This window comes from Durio zibethinus, chromosome 10 (genome assembly GCF_047325235.1).
Source record: "Durio zibethinus cultivar Kanyao isolate XHJ-2024 chromosome 10, ASM4732523v1, whole genome shotgun sequence".
Classification (NCBI taxonomy): Eukaryota; Viridiplantae; Streptophyta; class Magnoliopsida; order Malvales; family Malvaceae; genus Durio; species Durio zibethinus.
In genome coordinates this window covers 18066550-18092991 of record NC_143171.1, presented here as the reverse complement: position 1 = coordinate 18092991, position 26442 = coordinate 18066550, and the positions used below count along the sequence as shown (strand labels likewise).

At 30.8% G+C, this 26442-nt stretch overlaps 1 protein-coding gene across 17 annotated transcripts; it reads left to right on the top strand.

Moving 5' to 3' along the window:
- Positions 1 to 7096: 7096 nt before the first annotated feature.
- On the top strand, positions 7097 to 24752 carry LOC111291744 (serine/threonine-protein kinase EDR1-like). Of its 17 annotated transcripts, XM_089766867.1 has the most exons (20): positions 7097 to 7216; positions 7340 to 7434; positions 8283 to 8681; positions 9329 to 9497; positions 13344 to 13547; positions 14428 to 14616; positions 14816 to 15075; positions 15252 to 15371; positions 15489 to 15578; positions 16264 to 16359; positions 16933 to 17025; positions 19368 to 19488; positions 20719 to 21019; positions 22319 to 22442; positions 22550 to 22569; positions 22816 to 22972; positions 23578 to 23616; positions 23935 to 24223; positions 24347 to 24419; positions 24518 to 24752. In XM_089766867.1, the coding sequence occupies exons 5-20, from the start codon at positions 13467 to 13469 to the stop codon at positions 24598 to 24600; spliced, it is 2136 nt and encodes a 711-aa protein (XP_089622993.1). In that variant the 5' UTR covers positions 7097 to 7216; positions 7340 to 7434; positions 8283 to 8681; positions 9329 to 9497; positions 13344 to 13466; the 3' UTR covers positions 24601 to 24752. The 17 variants fall into 17 exon arrangements, 16 of the variants coding, with proteins under 16 accessions (XP_089622993.1, XP_089622985.1, XP_089622982.1 ...); XM_089766859.1 differs by lacking the exon at positions 9329 to 9497 and having other exon boundaries at positions 7340 to 7437; positions 16939 to 17025; XM_089766856.1 differs by lacking the exon at positions 9329 to 9497 and having other exon boundaries at positions 7340 to 7437.
- Positions 24753 to 26442: the final 1690 nt, after the last annotated feature.

Genomic DNA, 26442 nt, shown 5'->3' with positions numbered 1-26442 from the left:
TATATAAATTGTAATATAAGAATTAAATTTTAAATTTTGACTGATTGTAGGAATCTCTTACATAATTTGATATATTTAAAACATTAAAAAAGGGACTAAGTGTCAATTGTTGGCGAACATCTATAATGACTTTCAATAGCAAAAGATGTATTCTTTTGTTTTTCTTTTTTTAGATCATAGAGGTAAAAAATTGTAAAGGTAAAAACTTGCAGAATAAATATCAATTATATTTAAATAAATTTATTCTTGTTCTAAAATGTCAATGGGCCAAGTTAAATATATATATATTTAAATAATGCTTTATTATTCGTGTGAAAATGGTCTTATGCAATAATGGCATTGAGAGGGTTGCTATTTGCACCCAAAAAAACTCTCAATACACCTTAAAAAATTTACCTTTAAAAAAATTACTTAAATACCTATTAGTTAAATTTTTTTTTTTTGTCTTTCACATCCCTTCTCAATAAGTTATCAAAAATTAATTTCTAAAAACTTCTTCAATGTACCGAAAATTCATTTTCGAAAACTTTTTCACTGTACTAGAAATGCATTTCCAAAAAGCATTGCAACTATCAGGTAATGCATTTTTAGAAGTAATTTTTTTACTTCAGTTTCTTTGTTACAATCTCTTGAACAATGCTTGGCACGAGAATATTGGATGCCCTTGCTGTAATCTCCAAACGGGTCAACAATGATTTCTGACATATTGGCTATTTAAATTCAATAATAGAAACCTCTAATCTTTCAGCCATACTATCTATTCAAACATATTTACAATATTTTTCCAATTCTAACAAATGTGCATCTAAAAGAAATTGCTAATTGTGAAGATGTGCTAAAGTGATTGGCTACTGCACCATGTGCGATAAGGTAGTTATGCTCCATCACACATGGTGTAACAATTAACTTGCACAAGTGCCTCTTTACACTTAACAATTCCTCAAAGATGCACATATGTCAAAATTACAAAAATGTTACAAATATTATTGAACAAATAGTGCTTGGTAGTTGAAAGATTAGATGTCCTTATTGACAGATTTACCAGTGTATTGATGACATAATAAGGTCAATTATTATGTACTGAAAAGTTATTTGATCTCTATTAGTGGCTAAAAGTTATTGTGCATCGAAAATCTATTTTTGAAAGTTTTTTGAAAGACTATGGAAATAAATGTCCGAAAATTATTGAGAAATTATGAAAATACACTTTTACAAATTCTTAAAGATTTTTGGAAATGGATGTCTAGAAATTTTAAAGGATTCCAAAAATGAATTTTTGGTACTTTGAAGAAGTTTTTAGATATTCATTTATAGAAACCTTTAACAATTTTTGAAAATTTATTTTTGAAATACTTGAATCACACCCTGAATCTCACACTTAAAGTTAAAATCCAAAATTTTTTAAAACTAAACACAAAATCAAATGAAAAAAAAAAAACTGATTTACCTATGATTCTAAACTACCTAACATCAAATAGGTGATTGGGGCTTGATTTAGGACTTAATTCCTAAAGGGTTTGTGGAATTTAATCTTTATTTTTACTTGCTAGTTGATTTTATCTATTTTAGTTAAGTCTTTTAATTTTAAAATGAGGAGTGACTTGGGTAATTATACCAAATCTATTAGATATATTCTTATTATGTGTAAAAAGTAAATTACTTCTTTGATTAGCTATTTTAATGCATGAAAATCTTAGATTTTAAGACTAAGAATATTCAATCTTTGACTTATATATTTTCATGCAATTCTAGCATTATAATAAGAAAAATATAAAAGAATAAAATAGTTTTATTCTAAAGATTTTTTCATGGAATCCAAGCACGACCTGAACCTTCGAAAATTTTCACTTGGAGTCTAGTATGACTAGCAGAAAGGAGAACCTGGCGTCAGGGGTTACCTTTAACCTTAGAGCTAGCATTTCTTAATCATTGCAGAACATTACCACTCTTATTCAAATAGGTTCTTTAGCACAAAAAAGTAATTTTTTAAGTGTTTTAAATGTAAAGTTAGAGAAATCAAATTCATGGATTGTGGATTTAGGAGCTTTAGATCATATGACTAGGGATGCATCTGTATTTAGTAAGTATAACCCATATCATGAAAACTTTACAATTCAAATTACTGATAGATTACTTTCAAAAGTAAACGGTACAAGTTTTATTACTATTTTCAAAAAGATAACACTTGATTATATTCTATTTGTCCTAAATCTAAGTTACAATCTACTGTCTATAAGCAAACTTACAAGAGACCTTAAGTGTGTTACTAAATTTCTTCCAAATATGTGTGAATTTTAGGATTTGGACTCGGCAAAATGATTGGTGATGGTAAAATGTGTGCAAGAATCTATATACTAAAAGCTAATGATTCTAAAAGGCAATATTAAAAGATTTTTTGTGTGACTTCATTCTTTAGTAATAATAAAGATAGTACTATCATGTTATGGCATTATCAATTAGGTTATCTAAATTTTTGGTACCTTAAAAAGTTGTTTCCTTCATTATTCAATCAAAACCCTAACAACTTTTAATGTGAAGTCAGCTAACTATCCAAACATACTTGTACCACATAATCAAATCAACCTTACAAATCATCCCATCCTTTATCAATGATACATAGTGACATTTTGGGTCCCTCTAAAGTAAATAATATTACTAACTCCAGATGGTTTGTCACATTTATTGATGATCATACCAGGGTTATTTGGGTATTCTTTATGAAGAAAAAATAAAAAATGGACCAACTATTCTAAAACTTCAACAATATGATCAAAACTTAATTCAAACCAAAATCCAAGTGTTAATAACCCAACAATGGGAGAGAATATTATAATTCAATTCTTAGATCATATCTAATTAAGTATGGTATAATTCATCAAAATTTATGTGTTGACACTCCTCAGCAAAATGGCATTGTTGAAAGAAAGAATAGACATTTGTTGAAAGTTAAAAGATCCTTTATGATGATTTTTCATGTACCTAAGCATTTTTAGGGTGAGGTTGTATTTACCTCTACATATCTTATAAACAGAATGCTTTCTTGAGTCTTAAAATTTTAAAGCCCTTATCAATCCCTTTTCAGTTCCTATCTTCAATTTCAAATCATTTTATCTATTCCCATTAAAAGTGTTTAGATACACTACATTTATTCTTACCAGCCAACAAAACAAAAGCAAATTAAATCTCAAATCCATCAAATGCATATTTCTTGGATATTCTCTTAATAAAAAAGGATATATGTGTTATTCACTAGTAATAAATAAATTCTACTATTCCATGAATGTTACCTTTGAAAATCAATCTTACGTTCTTAAAACTAACATTTAGGGGGAAAATCTAATCACATGGGAATATAAGCTTTAGGAAGATCTTATTACTGAATCACTAAATACTTTTAAAACTCCTTTTCATGTCTAAAACATCTAACCAGATTTTCTAAAACATCCAATCAGATCCTTCAAGCCTAAAGTCCACATAAGAAAAAATAAATAAGAAATTGATTGTCTATTCAAGAAGACATAAAACTCAAAATGATCTATGGGAATGTACACCTTCAAAGCAAAACTAAGAATTGAATCGATTTTAGAGATACTTGAAACTAACACAGGTAACACTCTTATTGAATCTGATTCAATTGAATCTTTTGATGATCTTGATCAATTAATTGCTTTAAAAAAATGGGTGAGATCATGTACTCAACACCCAATCTGTAATATGATTTTTTATAAAGGTTTATTACCTAGTTATCAGGCTTTTATTACCACACTAAATAATATGCAGATTTTTAATAATATTCATGAAGTACTTATGCAACCAAATAGAAGTAGCTGTTTGGGAAAAAATCACGGCCTTAGAAAAGAACAAAGCATGGAAGATTTCAAAACTACCCAAAGAAAAAAATTTAGTTAGGTGTAAATGGATTTTTACTGTTAAGTACAATATAGATGAAAGTATTAACAGATTCAAAGTTTGTCTTATTGTAAAACGATTTACTCAATCTTATGATGTTGATTATGAGGAGACATTTACTCCGATTGCTAAACTTAATTCAATTCGGGTGTTATTATCATTGGCAGCAAATCTAGATTGACCACTCCACTAATTAGATGTAAAAAATACATTTCTTAATGGTGACCTAGAAAAAGAAGTTTACATGAAAATCCTTTTAAGATACAAAAACTAGGACAATTCTGGCAAGGTATGCAAGCTTCAAATGTTTTTATATGGTCTCAAACAATTTCCATGTGCATAGTTTGATAGACTAACAAAAATGATAAAGAAGCATGATTTTTCACAATACCAGACTGATCACACCTTTGTTAAACATTCACTTGAAGGAAAAATAGCTATTTTTATTATTTATGTGGATGACATTATTCTTACTAGAGACTATGTAAAAAAAATTAGCAACCTAAAAAACGTCATAGCTAAAAAATTTGAAATAAAAAATTTGGGATACCTTAAATATTTTCTTTGCATGGAGGTAGCTTGCTTAAGGAATGGCATCTCTGTTTCATAGTGTAAGCATGTCTTGGACTTATTGAAAGAAACTTAAATGCTTGGATGCAAACCTGTTGACACCCCTATGGATACAATGAATATGGTAGGAATGGAAGAAAGAAGTCCACAATAGATAAGAGTAGATATCAAATACTTGTTAGGAAACTCATTTACTTTTTTCATATAAGACCAGATATCGAGTTTTTCAGTTAGCATGGTAAGCAAATTCATGAACAACCCAATCGAGAAACATTTTGAGGGTTGTGTATCGAATTTTACACCTAAAGAAGAGTCTTGGCAAAGGGTTATTTTTTAAGAAGAGATTACACTGAAATATTAAAAGTTACATCGATGTTGATTAGGTTGGATTTGTTACTTATCGAAGATCAACTATGGGTTATTGTACCTATATGTGGAGAAATTTAGTTACTTCAAGAAGCAAGAAGTAATCTGTAATGGCTAAAAGTAGCGTAAAAGTTGAATTTATAGCTATGTCTCATGGCACATATGAAGGAATTTGGTTGAAACGATTGCTAAAGGAGTTAAAAGATTTTGCAGAAGAATCCATGAAGATATTCTACGACAACAAAGTTGTCGTAAGTATAGCAAAGAATCATGTTCATTATGATAAGACTAAACATATGGAGATTAATTGTCACTTCATCAAAGAAAAAGATAGAATAAGGAATTGTTAGATTAGTTTATACTCTCACATACCTCCAAACTGTAAATATACTCACTAAGGTTCTCTCAAAATAACTTTAAGAATCTAAAGTCCAAGTTGGGCATAATTAACATCCACCACACAACTTGAAAGAAAGTATGAAAATCTATTCTTCATTATTACTTAATTAGTTGATTTTATTTATTTTAGTTAAGTTTTTTATTTTTATAACAACAAGTAATTTGGGTAATTACACCAAATCTATTGGATATTTTTTTATTAGGTATAAAAAGTAAATTATTTCTTTCATTAGCTGTTTTAATGCATGAAAATCTTGAATTTTAAGGTTGAGAATATTTAATCTTTAACCTATATATTTTCATGCAATTCTAGTATTATAATAAGAAAAATATAGAAGAATAAAATAATTTTATTCTAGAGATTTCTTTAGAGTTTAGGGTTTTCAGTTCAAAAAAAAAGAAGGTGTGAAGAGATAAATATTTAGGTTTTTTAGTAAATTTTTGTTTTAATTTAGAGTTTGAAAAGAAGAACCAATAAATGTTAATAGTAATGGGGTGTGAAGAGAGGAAGTTGGAGTGCAAATAGCATCATTCTTACATTGATAATCTTTGGACGATTTCTATTTAGTACATAGTTTCTTTGTTCTCTGTTTTCTTATACCATTTTTGCTAGCATATGAAAAGCCAAATTTGCTTCTCTTTTTACATGCAAGAGTCCACCTAACAAAGCTTTTTAATTTCATTTTAATCTTTTCAATTAAATTATCTTTTACAAATAAATTGGTGTTGGTTTGCTTAACTTGTGATACTGCATCTTTTTCTAAGACAATCTTTCAAGGTATATCTTTATCATAAATTGACACATGTTTTACATTTTACATATGGTTATGCAATTATTGATTTACATAATTTCTTTCAATATGAAGTACACTTTTTTTTAGGTGAAACAATGAAGAGACAATTTAAACACAAGGAAAATATTTAATTGGATTGAGGGAGGCATGTATGGACCAAAAAATACATGACACGGCCTACAAAGAAAAATAAAAATTGACCAACTATTTTCCCACGTGTGGGTGTGTGTGAGAGTTGTTACTTTTTGGTAAGCCCTTAGGATTGATGCCATTGACTCACTTTGCTTCGTCCGAAACAATTGATGCCACTTTGTTTTCTCCAATGATTAAGATTACATGATAGAAAAAAAACCGTTTTTTTATTAACACAAATTTAAAATAATAGTTTTTTTTTTTTTTTCAAAATTCAGGTCAAGATATAAAACGTGTAATTTTTTTACTTGGCTTGTTAAGTGAGTTATTTTGGATAGTGCCAACAAGAGATGATTGGCATTTGTAAACAACAAATAATTTATATTAACAATAAAATGCTTAATTGAATTTGATATTTTTGACATCAAGTGACATTAACACAACAAGAGAAATTACTCAAAAATTATATTATAAAATAATTTTAGTCTTCTAATTTTCTTAAAAGTAGGATTTGAATTTGAATATATATTTAAACTTATTGTTATTTTTTTGTTTTAACTAATTATTTGTATATTTATCTTATTTATCTTTTTAATATTTAAATAATTGTAATTTTAAAAAAAATTTTAAGAAAAATTATCTATTATTTTACTCTCAATAGTGAATGTGCATAAATTTAATTAGATTAAAAAGAGCTTGACTTTAAAATTTGTTTTGGCCAATTCTTTTAAAATTTGTTTAAAAAACACAAATTAAAAAAAAGAGGGATGATTCACGCGGAAGAAGGTGTGGATGTTGGTGAGCCAACCAATTCCCAGCTGGCTGTCGGGGAGAGGTCCCCAGATCCCTCTGCACGTGACTCACCACCCCCTTCCCCTTGCCTCTCTCTCTCCTAAACTCGGAAGAAATAGCTCATCGCTTTCTTCATCGATAAAAAAAACAAAAAATCCTAGACTACTCTGGCACTTATTCAACATTAAATCCAAGAATCCAATCTCTCTTTCATTCTTCTCTCAGTTTCATTCCCTCGTTCCCTTCTCCTTCAGGTTTGCATTTCTATTTTTTCTGACTTTTTTTCATTTCCCCCTAGTTTTATCGACCTTTCTATTTTTATAAACATAAATAAATAAGTAAATTAGGAACTTTTTTTTTCTTTTCTGGCTGGTGAGTTTGTGTGATGTAAAGAAAGATGGGGCTAATTCTCAAAGGGAGGAGTTGAGATTCAAATGCTATCGGTTTCCGATTCAAATGCCCGGATCTGCTGGTGGTAAAATTATCTTTTCACTTTCTTCGTTCCATTCGATCATTTCCAATTTTTAAAAATATTTTTAAAGATTAAAGAAAGGAGATATGCCTGTTTCGTGTTTGGATTGGATTGGATTAGATTTTGTTGTTGATTAGGGAAGGGCTAATTGTTTGGGATTATCAATTATCAGTGCCAAAAGAGAGTCGGATTAAAGTGTAATTTCTTGAGAATGTGTTGATGATTTTGATTCGTTTCTATTTTTTGTCCGCCTAGGCTTTCTATTCGTACATCTTCTAATTTGATCTATATTTGCTTTTCTTCCTTATTCAGGTTTATATATTTATTTATTTGCTTATCATTCATTAGATTAATAGTCACTTTCCAAAATTTGAATGAATATATTTTTTGGTGGATAAGAATTTAGCTAGAAATGAATTAATTCATTTTAGGGTTGTTTTGGTTGCTACTTTGCTATTGTCATATGAGATTGAATATTGATCATCTAAATAAATTGCTGATTCTATTAGTGGGGATAATTTTCCGCTGAATGTTTGGTGGGTGATGATCTTTATCTTGGTGGAAAATGGTTTATGGGATAGACTGCTGATGTTCTTGTGAAATAATGATATTCGGAAATTATGGATGTAACATATTTTTGGATTTTAATTGGGGCAAAGGCTTTTTAAAGGAAAATTTAGGACATTTTCATTGTACATTACTTTCACATTTAATTGTCTTGGTTTGTGCACTTTCCTCATTTGCTTGTAGGTGTTTCCTCTTTTAAAATAGTTGCTAGACTCTTGCATGCTTATTGAATTCAGAAGTATCTAATTTACACTTTTGGTCTAATGGTCTTTGCTCTGCAGGTCTGATGGCCTCCAGCTTGAACAATTTGGTACAAAAGAAGCTTGTCATCAAACGTTTTGTTGCCTGAGAACTATTCCTAGATTGAAAAGATCTTTTATGGGGTGAGAAGTGGGGGCGAATATGGTTTTGCATTTCAAATACTTAAGGACATGGAGGAGACACGAGATGATGCAGGGCCAGCAGAGCAAGGGCCTTCTAATGCAACATGGTGGTCTTCAGATTTTATTGAAAAATTTGGTTCTGTTTCTTTGGGTTCTCATGAAGAGAGTTTGAGTAATAGGGAATCACCTAGAAATTTTGATCAAGATGGATTGTCATCTCAGACAGCATCACAGATTTTGTGGAGCACTGGGATGCTTTCTGAGCCAATTCCAAATGGTTTCTATTCTGTCATTCTGGTGAGGATTGAGTTATTTTGTTCTTGATTAATTGTACTGCACTTCCTTCTTCACTATTCTTGTTTTTTGGTGAAACTGAGTTTCATAAGATAATGGGTTCTTGCTTCTTCCCCATCCTTCTCTCTTATTTTCTTCTTCTTTATAATTTCTTTGTAGCTATTTTCACTTTATCCTTATGGCTAGTTTGAAAGTGCTTTCTGTTGCATTTCTTCTTCCATTTCCAGGATAAATATTCATCTGTAGTCTGTGTCTTTTCTTCTTTTTTGAAGATTAATTTCATCTTTAAACCATTCATCTAAGTAATTGCTACATCCTTAATTTATCTGAAAAAAGTAGTACTGTTAAATATATTTGATTTTGAAAGCCAGTTGCTATGTCCTTAATTGCATAATTTTGTGGCTTAAAACTGCACATAATACTCAGGATATCAAGACTCCAACATGGATCGAGTTATAGATCTCATTGATGTTAAGGTGATATGGCAATAATGATTTTGTCTCATCAGGTGATAAATGTTAGTGATGTTTAGGTGTTGCATGTATCCTATTGTTGAAGAGAAAGTGGGGATAAGTTGGTATTATGAGATAATAGTTATATCTGTTTATGAACATCTTGTATATGCATTCACTGTATTGCCTTATATCCAGTGCTGTAATAGTGATGCCGAGATGTTTCCAAGCCCTGATGCGACTGGGGTGAAAGTACACCATTGCTAAGTTTGTGACAAGTGGTTTTTCTTTTCTGGTTTATATTTCAAGAAGTAGTAGAAGTTCTTGCGGTGCTGTAACAAAACTTAACTAGAATTATTCAAAGAAGGTAAAAGATTTTCATTTATTTCTGTGATGGATTTATTCATTGAGTGGAAATCCAGGAAGCTAATAGTTGACTTTTTGTCTGAGGACTATGGAATCTGATGCTTGTGCTGGACAAAACTGTTGAAATGTCAAATTAATGCTCGTAGGTTTAGAGTGGGAATGTACTTTCTCTAGAGTTTGATTTCCCAACAGAATCCCTAAAGTAAACTGAGTTGGAGCCCACTTTATTTCTGCTCTTTAAGTCTAGTTGATGGTGGCTTTGGTTGTTGATTTGAAGATTGTTAATGAAAGTAGGCATTGACTTTATGATATTTTAAGGTAATATGAAAATGTCGAGAAAATTTGCAAAAGACCATTACTCCCTCATTGCTGAGATTGTCCTATGGAGTTTCTTTCTTACAAAAGGCAAGTGCATAAGTTGCGGTATGAATATATCAGACTAGGTTCAACTTCAATGATGTTAGGTAAACAGGTTTAAGTTAGAGAACCATTGGCTTTTCTTTGAACATGTTTCAACCTCCTCTATTCTTAAGGGATGATTACTTAAAACTTTGGGCTGCAAATGTCTGGGATTTAAATGGTTCTCTTCAGGTGGGCATTTTACTAGAACAATATTTTTGGGCCAAACTTATTCCATATAACTTTTTAAATAGGTAATGGGTTATTGTCAATTAGTTCAGATGGTGCAGAATTTTTCCACTTGATCATTTTGTGGAAAGCTTGTAGTGTTTTATTTTGAACTTCTATTGCAACTCGAGTTTTGCCAAAAATTACGGTTAGGTGGTGACTTCATGAATGAGAGGTTTTGACTACAAGATAAAGCATGGTAGCGATATCTTTGGCTCTGTGTGGAGTGTTAATAAACTATTATTTTTTCCATATTGAGTGTGAAGGAATACTTTTACTTTTGGTAGCATTCACCAGATTGAAGCTAGTCTACTACAGATTGCATTTTGTTTTATTTATTTGTTTATTTTGCCTGTGTGCCTTTTGTTTTCTTTGGAGTGCAGGGGGTGTTTGTTTTCAGCTAATCTTTCATTGCCCTTGTAATATGTAAACAAAGGGGAAAAAGAAAGTAATTTACCATACATAGTTGTTGCTAATATCCTCTCATGTTTGATATTTTCTTAAGAATCATGTACAACTATTTATTTGTTTGGATTATACAATAACATGAATTTGGGGAGTTACATGTATATTTTTGTTTGTGCATATATATGCATGTATGTATCAAATAAGTTGTTTCTTTTGCTATATTTCAATTTTCTACTTGTTTTTAACATCCTCAATAACTGTTTCTTTTGAAGCTTTTCTTTTTTCTATCCTTAAGATGTTACCACTATCACTATAAATAAATTGGGATCTAAATAAATCTTTTAATGTTCTTGTAATATGATAAACTCTAATTGCTTCCAGTTTGCAACTATTTGATTAATCCATTTATCTATCAATGATTTTTATCACTTACTACCTTAACAACAAAATTGTTAAAGGAGACTTATAGCATAGGGATATGCAACTTGGATAATAAAAGAATCATAAGGCTTTGGGTGATGCGCGTTTACTAATAATATACTTCTTGAGGGTTTATTTAGAATTTCCTTTTTCAGGGATATAGGTGATAACTATAAAACCTCATAGTTTAGATTAACTTCTAACAAGAACAAAATTGTCATAATGAAAGAAAGCACTAGACTTTAAAGTTACAGACATGTTTGAAATTTTCAAAGTTGGAGAATTTATTATAATTATAAATGAAAGTTTAGGGATTTCCTGTGCCTTTTACCTTAAGAAATTTGTCACATTTATTAGTTGAGCAAAATGATATTTTATGGGTTTATTGAGAAGATCTGTTGTTGGATTTAACAAATTAATTCAAGGACATTAGGATGAGGCTGTGATACAGTTAGAAATGAACTGATTTTTGCTATGGATGGATTCATTAAGAGCTTTACCGCTTATTTATGGAGATGCTAATTGATTTTTGCTATTGATAGATTTATTGAGGTCTTTACCACTTGTTTTCATAGATGCCACTGGTTGATGCCTTGGATGTTGTTTGCTGATATTATAGAGTAGGAATATGCTGTGTTAAAATGACAAGGCAATGATATAAATATTTGGGTAAAGCAAGGTGTAAAAGGGAATTTGATTTAAGTATGGTTTTAGACTTTTAGTTAGAGGTGGTTAAAATTCCTTCATTAGTGAAGAAAGCTTTCACTGTTAGTTGCCTCACTCCCTTCGCTGGATGGTTTTATGTTGTGAGGAAGCTTGGTCCGCTTTATTTCAAGCAAAGTAGAAACAAGTGGGAATGAGGATCTATTACTTATGGTAGGGGGGGATTGGGGTGAAATTTGCGGCAAAGTTAATGAAGAGTCATCTATATCTGATGATTAATCTTTAAAGAATTGCAAATAAGGAAGAAAACTTCTATAGTTTTTGGAAAATTATTATGGTACCTTTGATCTCGAGAATCTTTCATCTATTAGGAATTAAGTTTTATTTATGGGGAAGAGATGTAGGAAGTTGTTCACAGGATTGAATCTGACTGGATTCCCATTTTTTCTCTAGAAGAAAAATAAGATGTTTCCTTGTGTTCTGATTCATTACTGGTACTGGAGCACTACCAAAAGTTTTATAGAAAGGTTATCTTGATGTACATCTGCTTCTAGCCTAGATCAACATAAGTTAAATGGAGTCTCCATCATCCTAATTAAAAAATCAAACATGAAATGACATACACCTTAAGATTCATAGAATGAACAGAAAATTTTTTAGGTCCTTATACTCATTATGCCCAGAATTGAATAGACTGGAATATGGAATTACAGTTAGGTTGTAAGCATTAGAGGAATGCTGTAAATATCAAAATCTTGTTTGTTTGTGATGATAGTAGATTTCAAATTTTTGTTTCATTTTAAGAATGAAAGAGCATAGTTACATCATAAAAAATATTTAGGCCTTCTTTAATGCATTTTATTTTAACCTATTGAATGGCTAATTCTTTTTAATACATTCCAAATGTATAGATCTAGAACTTTTCACTTTTTTATGTAGCTTCCCACTTCATATTTGCTCTAACTCCGCATATCAGTATGACAATCAAAGCCTTTAATGATATTTGATCAAATCTAAAATGGAATGTTAAGCAGTACTATCTGGTCTACCAGCTATAAAATTTCTCTTGTTATTGACAGCATTACTCTTCTGAGTATTTTTTGCTACCTAAAGCAGACTCTAGACGTTTTATGCTTGGAATTTCATTTCTTGACTTTTATTTTGTGCTGAGAAAATGTAATGGCATTTTAAGGAAAAGAAAGTTTTTCTTTTCAGAGATTTGATGGTTGCTAACTTGTAAGAACTTCCTGAAATAAAAGCTTAGAAGGTTTTTACAACTGTACTTCTCTGCTGAGGAAAACTGATGGTATAAAGAGATACAAATTAATTGCAGTTTGAAGACTTGGTGGTGCTAACTTGTAAGAACTGTCTTTTATTAAGTTTAGCAGGTGTTTGTCATGTAAAGTCTTATCATTGAAGGAAAAACAGAAGCTATCTCATTTTCCTTTATTGTTCTGTTGATAGATATCTTCTCTATACTATCCATTCAGGGAATGCTTTTTACTCTTGGTAAAGAAATCTGGCTAGGAATTTCCACAAAGGATTCTGTAGATTGCCTGAAATGTGAAATCAGAATAGTATTGTTGTGCCCGTTTAATGTTGTTATTTGGATGATATATAGTTCATATTTGTGCTGGTGAAATGACACTAACATATGCATGATTTAGATTTCCATTTAGTCTTCTTTCGTATGATTATTCTTTAAAATCTTAAGTATTAATACTAACAGGATAAAAGGCTTAAGGAGCTATTTGATACTATTCCTACACTGGAAGCGCTTCATGCTTTGTGTGCAGAAGGTTATAGAGCAGATATTATTCTTGTGGATGCTGAGAGAGATAAAAAACTATCTATGCTGAAGCAGTTGATTGTGGCACTGGTTAAAGGATTGAACTCAAATCCAGCTGCAATAATTAAAAAGATTGCTGGATTGGTGAGAATAGTTTAATATTTGCTTTCTTCTTTAGCCCTTCTTCCTCTCATCCTCATCTCCCAATGTTTTCATTGTCTGTTTTTCAGATTGTTATGTTGTCTTGTCATTAACAACATATGGCTAGATGCATCTATTCATGTTGTTCTTGTTATTAGATAGATTCAATATTCTTCTCTTTTTGAAAATCAAGTTTCCTTATATGCAAGCACACCACGTCAGTCCATTGCATGGCTTCAAATGGTGGACTTTTATAGGTGCATGCTATTTGTCATATTATTTGAAAATAATTCCTACTGTACACTTTGAACATGTTTCAGCTTCCTCTAGTATATATTGGCAATAATAAAATAAAAAGAAGTGTTTATTTCCCTTTCAATGCTGGCAATTTGTTACTGATATTTGCTAAATGTTAAACATTATTTGTTTCCCATAGAATGCAGGCAATATAAGAAAACCTGCATTGAAATAAAGATGAATAGATTTTATAAGGGAATTTTGGAGACTAGAAGGTACTTAACAAAATGCTGGTGTATATTTTTGTGCTTGGACCATGGGAGGGTCTATTTCTTGAATAAAATTTCTAAATTTGGAATTCAGTTATTACCAAATGTTGATAAAGTAAATTCTTAGGTTTGCATATAGTTAAATTTCAGTTCTCCACATTAACATGAATAAATAAATAGTACTTAAAACCCATAGTCAAAGCTGGCTCCCTTGAACAATAGGACAACATAGTAACTTATTCTTTGCTGTATCTCTTTCATACTTGTATTCCTGTTGGAAGTCCATTATAAGCATTTATTTGGTCTTTTCAATTCTAATTTGGTTGCTTATAATGCTTTATTTATTTTTCTTTTTCGAACTCCTGCTGTTTACCTAGGTTTCTGATTGTTACAAACGTACAACTGTGGAAAGTCCAGCAAAAGCTGCACTAGAAGAAACCTCCCACATGTTTGAGAATCGAAGTGTCCAAATGCTGGGGCAAATAAAGCATGGTTCATGTCGTTCCCGAGCAGTTTTGTTTAAAGTTTTAGCAGATACTGTAGGGCTTGAAAGTAAGCTCATGGTGGTAAGCTCTTCTTGTGTTCCCACCCTCTTCAATTATTAGGTTACATTAAATGATTTATTTCTTCTTTCATGTATTTCAAGTTTCTGACCTTGTGAAATTAAGTTGAATGAAATAGAAGATTTTCCAGGACATTATTGGTTGCTTATTGTCAAATCTGTAACTGAAAGCCTGTGTCAATTTTCCTGCTTCATTCTTTCAGGGTTTGCCGAATGATGGGGCTGTTGAGTGTGCTGATTCATATAAGCATATGTCTGTGATAGTTGTGTTAAATTCTGTGGAGCTATTGGTTGACCTTTTGCGTTTTCCGGGTCAGTTGATACCACGATCGACAAAGGCTATTTTTATGTCCCATATTTCAGCAGCAGGGGAGAGTGATTCCGCTGAAAATGACTCCTGTGATTCACCATTGGAGCCAAATAGTCCTCTCTATGGATTTTCTGAGAGAGTTGATCCTGACAGGTGAGCAGATGGCATTTGACACATTCCAAAATTGTATACAACTTTCCTTTTGAGCTTCTTTGACATAATGTACTTGGTCATAAGTGTGCGTGAGGTCTTTAGGAAGTTATTGTTGTCTCTTTTTTTTTTTTTTTTTGATAAGTAGAATGTTATAATTCTCATTTGGTTTGCTGCAGTGCTGAAAAAGATGAGAACCTTCAGTTCCATCGAAAATTAGATGGCTCTTCGAATATAACTGGTGCTTCATTGCGGAATATGATGCTACGATCTTCCACCTCTATTGATGGGAAGTTAAGGTAATAGTTATCGTGATATCTCACAAGATAAAGACCTGCTTGATTTAAAATTATATATGCCACAGCATTTTTGATATTATAAATTTCTAATTTTATTTATTTGTTTTGTTCCCTTAGTCTGTCACATAGTGAACCCAACATTGCTACTACTTTCGGGCGCCGTAGCCGAAGAAAGGTTATTGCTGAACAGCGGACTGCTAGTTCCAGGTTTCCCTCATGCCCTTTTGTGTTTTGGATTTATATGTGCTAAAGTTGAGTAGCATAATCCTATTATTGTTTGGTTTGGGTTTTATTATGACTCTATATTCATGTTGGTCCCACCACTTATTATTAAATAGTTGTAGATAGGATGCCATGGTGATGTAGATATATAAACAGTAATTTAGAGGGAAAATCAGAGATCTGCAGAACAATTAGGGAGAAACAGATGACATAGGGAGATGAATTGAAGAATTAGGGGAGAGAGAAAAAAAAAAGTCAATAGATGGAGAAATCTCAATATTCATCTTCCTAAACCTAATTGAAACTAAAATGAATTAGATATTTGTAAGCTATACCTAAATCCTATTAAAATGAAAAATACCAAATATAACCCTAAAACACTGATACTTGGAAAATAAGCAAACCATAACAGTATAAAACAGCCAAAATAACCTAAATCTAAATAAAGAGGACAATTGAACTAAAACTATATAACAAGATTATAGGCTAAAATTTTTACTTCAAACATCTCTTTCCATTCCCCCTCATGTAGGCAGTAAGTTTTTTGAGAGTATCCATCTCTAAAAAGAAAAGAAAATTATTAGATCTGAATATCAAAAGAAAATTAGTAAATCTGAAAATTGATATGTTAAGCATTTCTTGTTCTTTATAAATTTTAATGCCTTTGCAGTCCAGAGCATCCATCTTTTCGAGCACGTGCAAGGTCCATGCTAAGCGGTGATAGGAATTCACTTAGAGATTATGGTGATGATGTTGCTACATCAAGGTTCTTTCTCATTTGATCCATTTTTCAGTAAATATATCCCACAATTTTCATTCTGAAATTGGTTCTTGTGTTTATTGAAAAGAATGAAGTATTTTGTGTTCTCTGATAACAATGTTGCAGTACGCCTGTGGCTTTAATGTCAAAATATGCAAATCTCCATCCCCCTTCTCCCCATAAACTTGTGTTGCTGCAAAATTTTTTTTCATTTAGGTCTTCGAGTTGGATGCGGAGAGGGTGGGAGCAGTTTTTGAAGTTTTCTTCCACCATCTTTATATTAACCAAATTTTTTATTCACCATCTTTACCATTGTCCTTGAAATATAGATTATGGTGCTCTGTCTATAGGCATTTGTTCATGTAATCTGGTAGAGTTCAGTTGCTTCCCACGCTGGTGACGTTCTGAATTGGATTGCCTGTTTTAGTTTAATATGCTAACTTTGGCTTAATGAAAAGAATGTATTGGCCTTTCTTAATCAGTTTTCTATTCCCTTTTCCCATGTTCTGTAAACTAACTTTAGAATGAAGTGCCAAATTGTCCACTAATTGTTACTGCTATCTTGAACTGTAATTCTAGCTACAGATCAGGTGGTGCATCAATGTCAGAAGCTCGTAGAATTAGAAGAAGAAGCATTAGCATGACTCCAGAGATTGGTGATGATATAGTAAGGTTGAATTTTTTTTCTTGTTAAAAAGTAATGACATGCTTTTATCTGATGCTTGACTAGTCTAGCTTTCTTTTCTCTCACTCGTTGTCTTCTTTTCTTCCTAGCAATTTGACTTTTGTTCTGGTTCTAGTAATTTATGATTATTTATTTCTGTTTTCAAGATGCCTAACCTCTTTTTTTTTTTTTAGCGTAGATATTCAAGAATTCTAGTTCCTCTTCTCTTTCGTATTTTTTTTACTGGTGAAATATTTTGCATGTTTCAAGATTATATGTGTGTGTGTGTGTGTGTGTGTGTGTGTGTATGAGGAGCGATCCACTTACATTAGTGTAACTCTTACACTTTTTTTGGACCCTTGGATCAATATTAAATTCATGACTCATTTGAATTAAAGAATATTTTTAAATTTAGTAATTTTGATCCAAGAGTCCAAAAAAAGTGTTAAGAGTTACACTAGTGTAAATTGATCTCTACATACAAATACATATATATATACATATACGTATATATACATGTATATATTGTTAACCATGTCAGTGCCTTAATTGTGAGAAACAAAATTTTTTAATTACATGGCCAATGTATAAGAAGAGGGATCAACAGATTGAAAGAAGTTTGTTTAGAGCAATGTAATTGCCTTTCAGTGATTATTAGAGGTGGAACCAAGAATATCTATAGCTTGCTTAAATGTGCTAGTTTGTTTTCAAACGAACTTTATCTGAAGTGCATAAATTGATGTCAGGACTGATGTAAGTAGATGTGCATCTGTTAGATTATTGTGGTTCTAACATGTAGCCAGGTAGTCAAGTATGTTTCTACTTGTGTGAACTTCAAATCTCTTGGGCCGATATCTTACAGCCAAAAAAAAAAAAAAAAGGATGGAGTACTAATTTCATTATCTCTGTTGTGTGTGTCTATAACTTTGGGAGATTATTCAGTGATAAATCTTAAAATGTAAGCCATCCTCCCTTTGCCCCTTCTTTTGTATTTCTCCAAAACGAAGAAAAGGAAATAAAATTTATCCATTGATCAAATAAAAAAAATCTAAAGTTTGATAGCTGATCTGCTTGCAGTCTTAACCCAGTTTATTGGGAACAGATTTGCCTTGCCAACTGCATTGGCTCATGTTTATTATACAAGCAAAAGTAACCATATTAACGAGGCATCTCATTGGTTCCCCCTTCAATGGTCCAAATAATTGTTATGCAAGTTACTCAGTTTCTGTTTATACAAGGCCCACTAAATGTTAAATCTAATGTCACCAATCTCTTTTGAAGGACCTTTTAATTTGCATAATCTTACTTTCTCCAGCTAGCATTTTTATTTACAATGCTATTAAATTGTGGCATTAAATTGATGCCATGAAATTGGACTTGTCTTTTTCTTGCTTTCCTCTCTTATCATATATCTTAGAACCTTAGTTCCTGTTTAGTTTTAGAAAATGTTGTCTATTTTCTATTTCGTTTTACACTCTAAATATGATCAATAAGATAAGGTAAATAACTAACTTTGGAAAATTGGAACAAGGGTTTCCCAATGTAGTTCCTGTTTAGTTTTAGAAAATGTTGTCTATTTTCTATTTCGTTTTACACTCTAAATATGATCAATAAGATAAGGTAAATAACTAACTTTGGAAAATTGGAACAAGGGTTTCCCAATGTAGTCCAAAAGTTGGGAAAAAATTATTGTAAATTTCTTTTTCTAGAGAAAATTGGAAAACAAGGATTTCGAATTTTGGTTATTAGCCTTATTTGATTTTATTTCTTAGGTAAAAATGGAGATGGAAAATGGAAAACATTTCCTAAACAGGCTCTAACCTTTCCTTCTTTTTTTTCCTACTTCATTCACTTTTCTTTATATATAAGATGTTAATTTTGGCGATTACATCAATCAGTTTCTTCTCTTTGAATAGTAAGTAATAGATGGAAAAGATCTAGTACATTTTTTTCTTTCAAACAATTATTCTAGAGTAATAGCTTTTGGAATTAATCATTGTTACCCTATCAACTTGTGTCATACAATAGGGGCTGCATATGAAGTTGGCTTTTTGCTTTTGTCCATGTTAATTTCAGATTTTGAGCTGAAGAATTAATGGTTAAAATGAAGTTGTCTAGCAGTTCATCTTAGTAGTTTTTTTCAGTTTTCAGTCCACTGATATTTGTATCACATATACCAAGTTATGCCTATATTCATTTGTTTGTCCCTTAGTGTTACCTGAACATGCTTACATATTGATCTGTATTTTCTGAAATATTCGGGACTTTTTTTTTTTTTTTTTTTTTGTGGGGCTTACATTCTGTAATATGCATTTGTGATTTAACATGGATTATGCATGAAATGTTTCAGGGCTGTCAAAGCTATGAATGAAGCATTGAAGCAAAATCGTCTTTTGCAAGAGCGCGGAGAAGATAGATCTTTTGCTCATTCTTCTACTGATAGGAATGAGAGTCAAGATCTTCAAAAAAATGTATGTTTCTTTTAACAAGAAATTTAACTTTGGCTTGATAGGATGTTCTGCATTTTAGCAAGTCTTTCTCTCTAGCCCTTAGTGTACGCAAACATGTCTTTCTCTTGTTTCTATACAGATATATTTATTTGCATAACTGCCAATCACTTCAGGAGATTTTGGTTGAAAGGCATAATCTGAGAGTTAACTGATAATTGCAAAATTGGTTTTGTTTTAAATAGATATCCTTTATATTTTTGGGATGGTTGTATCTGTTGCTTCATAGCATCTGTCCCCATTTTTCTTATATGATTGTTGTGGGTTTTGGAATTACATTGTAACATTATAAAAAAAAAAAATGAAATTGGTTATATAGTTGAGGACCTCTAATCAGTTTGGGACTCACGAGTCATAGGAAAGTTTTCAGATTTGTGCAGTTACCTATGCTGGTATTAATATTGGAAAATACCTATAGACATAATTATGTTGCCTTAAAATAAGGAGAGCAACCAATGGATGGTTGGCTCAAGTGGCAAAGAGAGTGTGCTCCTCTCTTTGTTGCTTGGGTTCGAATCCACTGGGAGGTTGTGGGAAGTTTATTTCCCATGAATTCACTAGGCCTGGCATAGATAAGCCTGCTTGGACTGGCTTGGAAAGGGGATGTGTTGGGCAAAGCTGAGGAACCCCTTGCAGCTAAATCAATAATAATAATAATAATAATAATAAGGAGAGCAACAAGTTGTGCTTTTATCTTTTCTGTTGGAATCACATTTTGATAATTGTTATTCTGATGAGCTATCTGTTTTATGGTTGTTTCTTATCTGTTTTTAATGCTTATAAAGTTAGGAGATCAATTTATGGGACTTTTTCTTCTTGCTCACGTTTTTTTCCCTAATGTCATAAAATTCTGCTACTGCTTTTAAAATAAAAACTTAGTCTAACACTGTTTTCCCCTTCTCTATAGTTAGTTTCACTGCCATTTGCACTGTGCAAATATTCCATAAAAAATGTGATTGCAATAGAGGCTAACATTAGTTGTACAATTAATCTATGTAGATTTTATGCAAATTGGCATTAAATATTTACTCTTATCTTTTGTTGTTATATTCTTCATTTTGGTTTTAACTCTGAAAATCTTTATTTACTGGCTTGGCCTTAAAACATAAAACTGGAAAATGCTTTCCTTTTTGAGAGGGTTAAGTTATCTAGTGCAATTAATAGGTCACTAAAGCTTTCTGCTTGTTCTTCTAGTTATCAAATTTCCATCTTGACGGCCACGATAAAATTGCTGGTGGGAGGTCTGCATTGTATAACCTTTGCAAGAACCAAATAAATTCTCAAAAAGCAATATCATTGCCATCATCTCCACATGGCTATAGGAGGCAAACTTCAGAGAGAAGTGGAGTTTCAGCCTATTTAGCAAATGATGAAATGGTTGCAACATGGAATAAAATACTTGAATCTCCAATGTTCAACAATAACCCCTTATTACCTTATCCTGAATGGAATATTGATTTCTCCGAATTAACCGTTGGAACTCGTGTTGGGATAGGTAAGCTCTATTCAATTTTCTGCAGTATTGTTGTTGTGAAAACTTCTTTGGGCCTGCTTCATATACTTTCATGCTGTATATGTTTTATCTTTTCCATATTTCTAAAGGCCTTTGCTTTTTTTTCTCTGGGGGGGCTGGTACATACAAAAGGCTAAAGCGGTCCATTTTAAATGCAGCAGATGCATGTAAGGGGAACTTAAATAATGCCAATTCAAGATTTCTTTATTTTAACTTCTGAAATGAATATAACTTTGATTTCATGCATATACTAAAATTTGAAGATACTGAATACTAGCATCAATCTCACAAAAGTTGAGTCAAGAAATAAACTTATAAATACTAGGTACTTAAATTGGATCAAACGACGTATTAGAGAAACCAATAAAATGATGTGTTTAATCGTGTTTCCTAATAACAGTTTTTGAATGGTGTTATCTTGCATTAATGATGTTTTTTTTTTTTTTTTTGGCCTTGTATTTACATAGGGCCTCTCCACTTATTTTCAATTGGTTTAGGTTGGATGCTCAGTATGGTATTAGAGTACATGGTGTTTCTTAACCTCTCAATTTTTTGTTTATGTAATTTGTTTTGTTTTTCCGCTTGTTATGCTTGTTGTTCAATTGGCATTGGACTTGTACTTGAGGAATCTTATGTGGTGTTATTCTGCATCTCTTCTGTTTAGAGTTTGCTGTTGCCTTTATTCAAGTTGGACCTTTTCATCTTGTCAATTGATTGTTTAGTTGAATGCTTACAAGAGGCTAGTCTTGTGCATCATTGATTTCAAATTGGGGGTTTTTTTCTTCCCTTTATATATATGCATACATCTATATATTTTTGTAGGCTTAAATATCTATGTAATTTGGTTTGGACAAAATAGATAAAATTGTCTTGTAAAGTTTTCAGTTCATTTTGTTTACCTTCTTTTTTGAGGTGTCAGTTGTGAAGATTATAATGTAAGATGGGTGTGAAAACTGCAAATCCTGTTTATATAGAAGGCCATGGTAACAAGACAAAACTTGCTTAGGAGTAAAGAGTCTCCTTAAGCAAGAAATGTTTAATCATGTTTAGATTGCCCCTGCAAATTATCTTTTGGAAATCTGATGTATACTCATTGCATCCTTGGCATATTTCTTATGAGTATTCTATATTGGAAAGGATAAAGTAATTGGACACTGCATTTACTGATTTGCTAGACAAAGCGTTAATCTTTTTGTGCTTAGTTATGCATGGAATGTTCATCACTCCAGAAAATTTTCATCGAGCAGGTTGTGTTTCTCCAAATTCTTTTTGTGTTCCCAGGGTTTTTTGGAGAAGTTTTTCGTGGTGTATGGAATGGAACAGATGTTGCAATCAAGGTGTTTCTGGAGCAAGATCTTACTGCAGAAAACATGGAAGACTTCTGTAATGAGATATCCATTCTTAGGTAGTTTTTTGTTGATATGTTGAATGAATTAATATTTTCCTGTTTAAATATCTTTCTGACATAACCCTCTCTTTTAATTTTGTGTTTCTATGTGTTTGTACTTCCAGCCGCCTTCGACATCCCAATGGTACTCTCCTACCTTGTCTACAATTGTACCTTTTTTTTTTTGGTCTAGGATCGCTTCATCTGGTAGCCCAACCAGAAATAGTATAAAAAAAAAAATGAAGTAAAATAATTTAAAAAAAAAGGTGGCAGTGTGCCTGCAGTAAGTTATCTCATATATGCAATTTTCCTATAGCACCATAAGAAACATCCACAAGTTTGCTTGGTTTCATCATTTAGTGAACCAAGGAGTTCTGTTTTTATTTTGCAGTTATATTGTTTTTGGGTGCATGCACAAAGCCACCCCAGTTGTCAATGATTACTGAATACATGGAGATGGGATCATTGTACTTTTTAATCCATTTGAGTGGTCAGAAAAAGAGATTGAGCTGGCGGAAGAAACTGAAAATGTTGCTAGATATCAGCAGGTGTGTTAGGCCTGTTCACTTACAAAGTGCATTTATCTTTCTCTGCCTTCATATTTGAAAGGAATATGGCACAATTCAGTATATTTTACTTTTCAGATATTAATATTTCCATCAGTAGGTACTTTAGTGAGGAATCAAAGTACAGGTGGTATTTTTTACAGTTGCCTTAAGTTTTGGGGAATTTTTTTCTTGCTTTTTTTCTTCTTTTGGAAATTAACATGTGGGACACTTTGATATATAACATTTGAATACTCACGCATGTTCAGCTGTTGCATAAGAATTTACTTTGGAATTCTATCTTTGATATTGTATAATTAAGTTTATGGGAAAAGGAACTTCTAGAATTACACATGTTTGGTAGTTTTTAGTGCGGGTGCTTGAATATGGTTTTTTTTCAGTATTTAGGTTCATAGTAGGAGCAGATGAATGTTACATTTGTATGTTAAATATTTACACATTTCTAAATAAAGGTGTATATAGCTGGATCCTATATCTGGTATTACAAAGTGTCGAAGTTTAACATAGTTTCTGTCAAAATATGATATATCTGTTTTTTCCTCAAGTCATTATTGCTTGGTTTTTATGTGAAACTCATTGTCTTTCAGTACTTGTATGCCTGTGTTGGACAAGCTTATTGGCCTCTGGTAAAGATTCTTCTCTGGGATTTTGAATGAAGCATAGGAAATATTACCGTTTTTGGCAAATGATTTGATTCTTAAGAATTTAGACCTTTTGTACAACTAAGTGGTGAAATTAGAAACTCTATATCTGCATCATATTCAAGGTGAACACCCAATTAATTTTGAAATCTTATTTTATCATCTTTATTTCAATTTTATTTGGTATAAGCCTACGCAAAATTAGTTTTATGTCCTGATAAATGCATCCGTGGTACATGAATTAATGATGTTTTCAAGTAAAATAAAGTGTCACACTGACTAGATTTTCTCTTGTTTATATAGGGGGTTGATGTGTATACACAGAATGAAAATCGTTCATCGTGACCTAAAAAGTGCAAATTGCCTTGTGAATAAGCACTGGACTGTGAAGATTTGTGATTTTGGGCTCTCAAGAATAATGACCAGCCGACCCATGAGAGATTCAGCATCTGCAGGAACGCCCGAATGGATGGCTCCTGAACTTATTCGCAATGAACCTTTCACTGAAAAATGTGATATTTTTAGCCTTGGGGTTATAATGTGGGAGCTCTGTACTCTAAACAGACCATGGGAAGGTGTACCACCAGAAAGGGTATGCAGCATGCTGTTAGTCTCTTCCAAATCATTTTGTTGTTGTTGTAGTTGTTTTCCTTTTTTTTATTTTTTTGAAATTTCAATTATTAAAGATATATGATCCTTCTCTACATTGGTTCAGGTAGTTTATGCTGTTGCGAATGAAGGATCACGGTTGGAGATTCCTGAAGGTCCCCTAGGCAGGCTAATTTCAGGTCTAGAATACAAAATTTTCATACATTTTCCAGGATGTCATGAGATTTTTACTTCTTGATTCATGGTAATTGAAACTAATCATGTTTGTTGGGTACAGATTGTTGGGCAGAACCGGAAGAGCGGCCAACTTGTGAGGAGATACTTTCTCGCTTACTCGATTGCGAGTATTCTCTCTGCTGATACATTCTGTTTGTATAGTAAACCCGGTTGAGGTGTTAACACTGTGTTGTCGGCTTTTCAACTTGTTTTAACTGTAATAATTTTCCCAATCATTTCAATTAACAGTTTTTTGAGTTTTCAATGGCAAAACCTCTTTTAATCTTTTTGTTCAATCACATCAGGATTCGTTTCTGGTCCATGACCCACAAGTCTTAGACTTGAAACACCGATGCAACTTGAACCTGTTGTGAACCGACTTCGTAATGATTTGAATCCAATGTCGATCTTATTTGGAAATCGTAAAAAATTGAATTATAATTTAAAATAACTCAAACTATAATTATATGATCATTTTTTAAAAAATTAAAAAAATGATAACATATTTTTAACTAAAAATTTTAAAATATTATTTTTATAATTAGTAAATAATTATATCAATAATTTATTATCAACAAAATTAATATTGAATCTTTAAATTGTGAAGTAAAATTAATTTTGAAACACACTAAATATAAATATCAAATGATTTTTAATAGTATCCTTATTATATTTATAATAATAATCAATAAAAAATAAAAAATAATATTATTAATTTAAAATTTGATTTTATTGTAAAAATAAGCATTCATAATATTTTATTGCTTTATTATATTTATTTCACATTTAAATTTTAAATTTAATATAACAATATTTCAAAAATAAAATCTATATTATAATTTCAACATTTGATTGAATTTGATGTTTTGAGGAAAACATGAATATTATTATTAACAAAATTAACTTTTGATTATATTTTTCTTAGTGTTTCAAACATATTAAAATATTAAATTTACTTAAAAGTAAAATATTACTAAAAATTTTTTAACAAAAAATTGAAATATAAAAATGAAAAAAAAGTTGAGAGATGAGAGTTAGGATATAGTATTAGTTTTGATCATTTTTGTTTAGAAGGAATTATGGAATTGATAATTTTTGTTTGGAGGGTATTGTAAAATTGGAAATGCCCCCACTTTTTATTTTTTGTTAGTTTTTTTACATTTTACATTTTTAATTTTAATATCAAATAAAAATTTTAATTTAATTTGATGTTTAATTAATTTATTAATATTATATTATAAGTAAAATTAAGATGAAGATAGAATTAATTATTAGTAATAGTAAATTAAAGTATAATTTAGAAGTATAGTATACTAGTAATGGTTTTAATATAATTAATTTTATATCTAATTATATTTAAGTAATTACACTCGGTGAGTTTATGATTATTAATATGATATTAATTAATTTAATAATATCTACTATTTAACATTCTAATTATATATTTGGTCAATTGGTGTATGTCCAAAGTTTTTATATTTAAGTTAATGTTAAAATGATCAAATTAGTACTCTTTTAGAATGTTAATTGATATATATATATATATATATATGATATATATATATATCCAATATTATTATGTTAAAGTCAATTGTTGTATAAATTTTTTCTAATTCAACATTTTAAAGGAACTTTTGATCAATTATTGTTTATTTAACATGGTAATATTAGTACAAAAATTCATATACAAACTAAAAACAAAATAGATATATGGTTGAATTAATTAATTGATCAATTATTCAAATTAAATTTTTTTAAATGATAATTTTTTTTTTAGTAATGTCTACTATTCAGCATTATAATTGGATAGTTGATATTTGATGAATATTCTTAATTAATTTTAATTTCAAAATGATCAAATATTAAAATTAGATTAATACTATATCAATTAATTTTTACATATCACAATTTTTCAAATTTTTTAAATATTGATTATTAAGATTAAACCAATTAATTTATAATTTTTTGTTTTAATGTTCACTATTC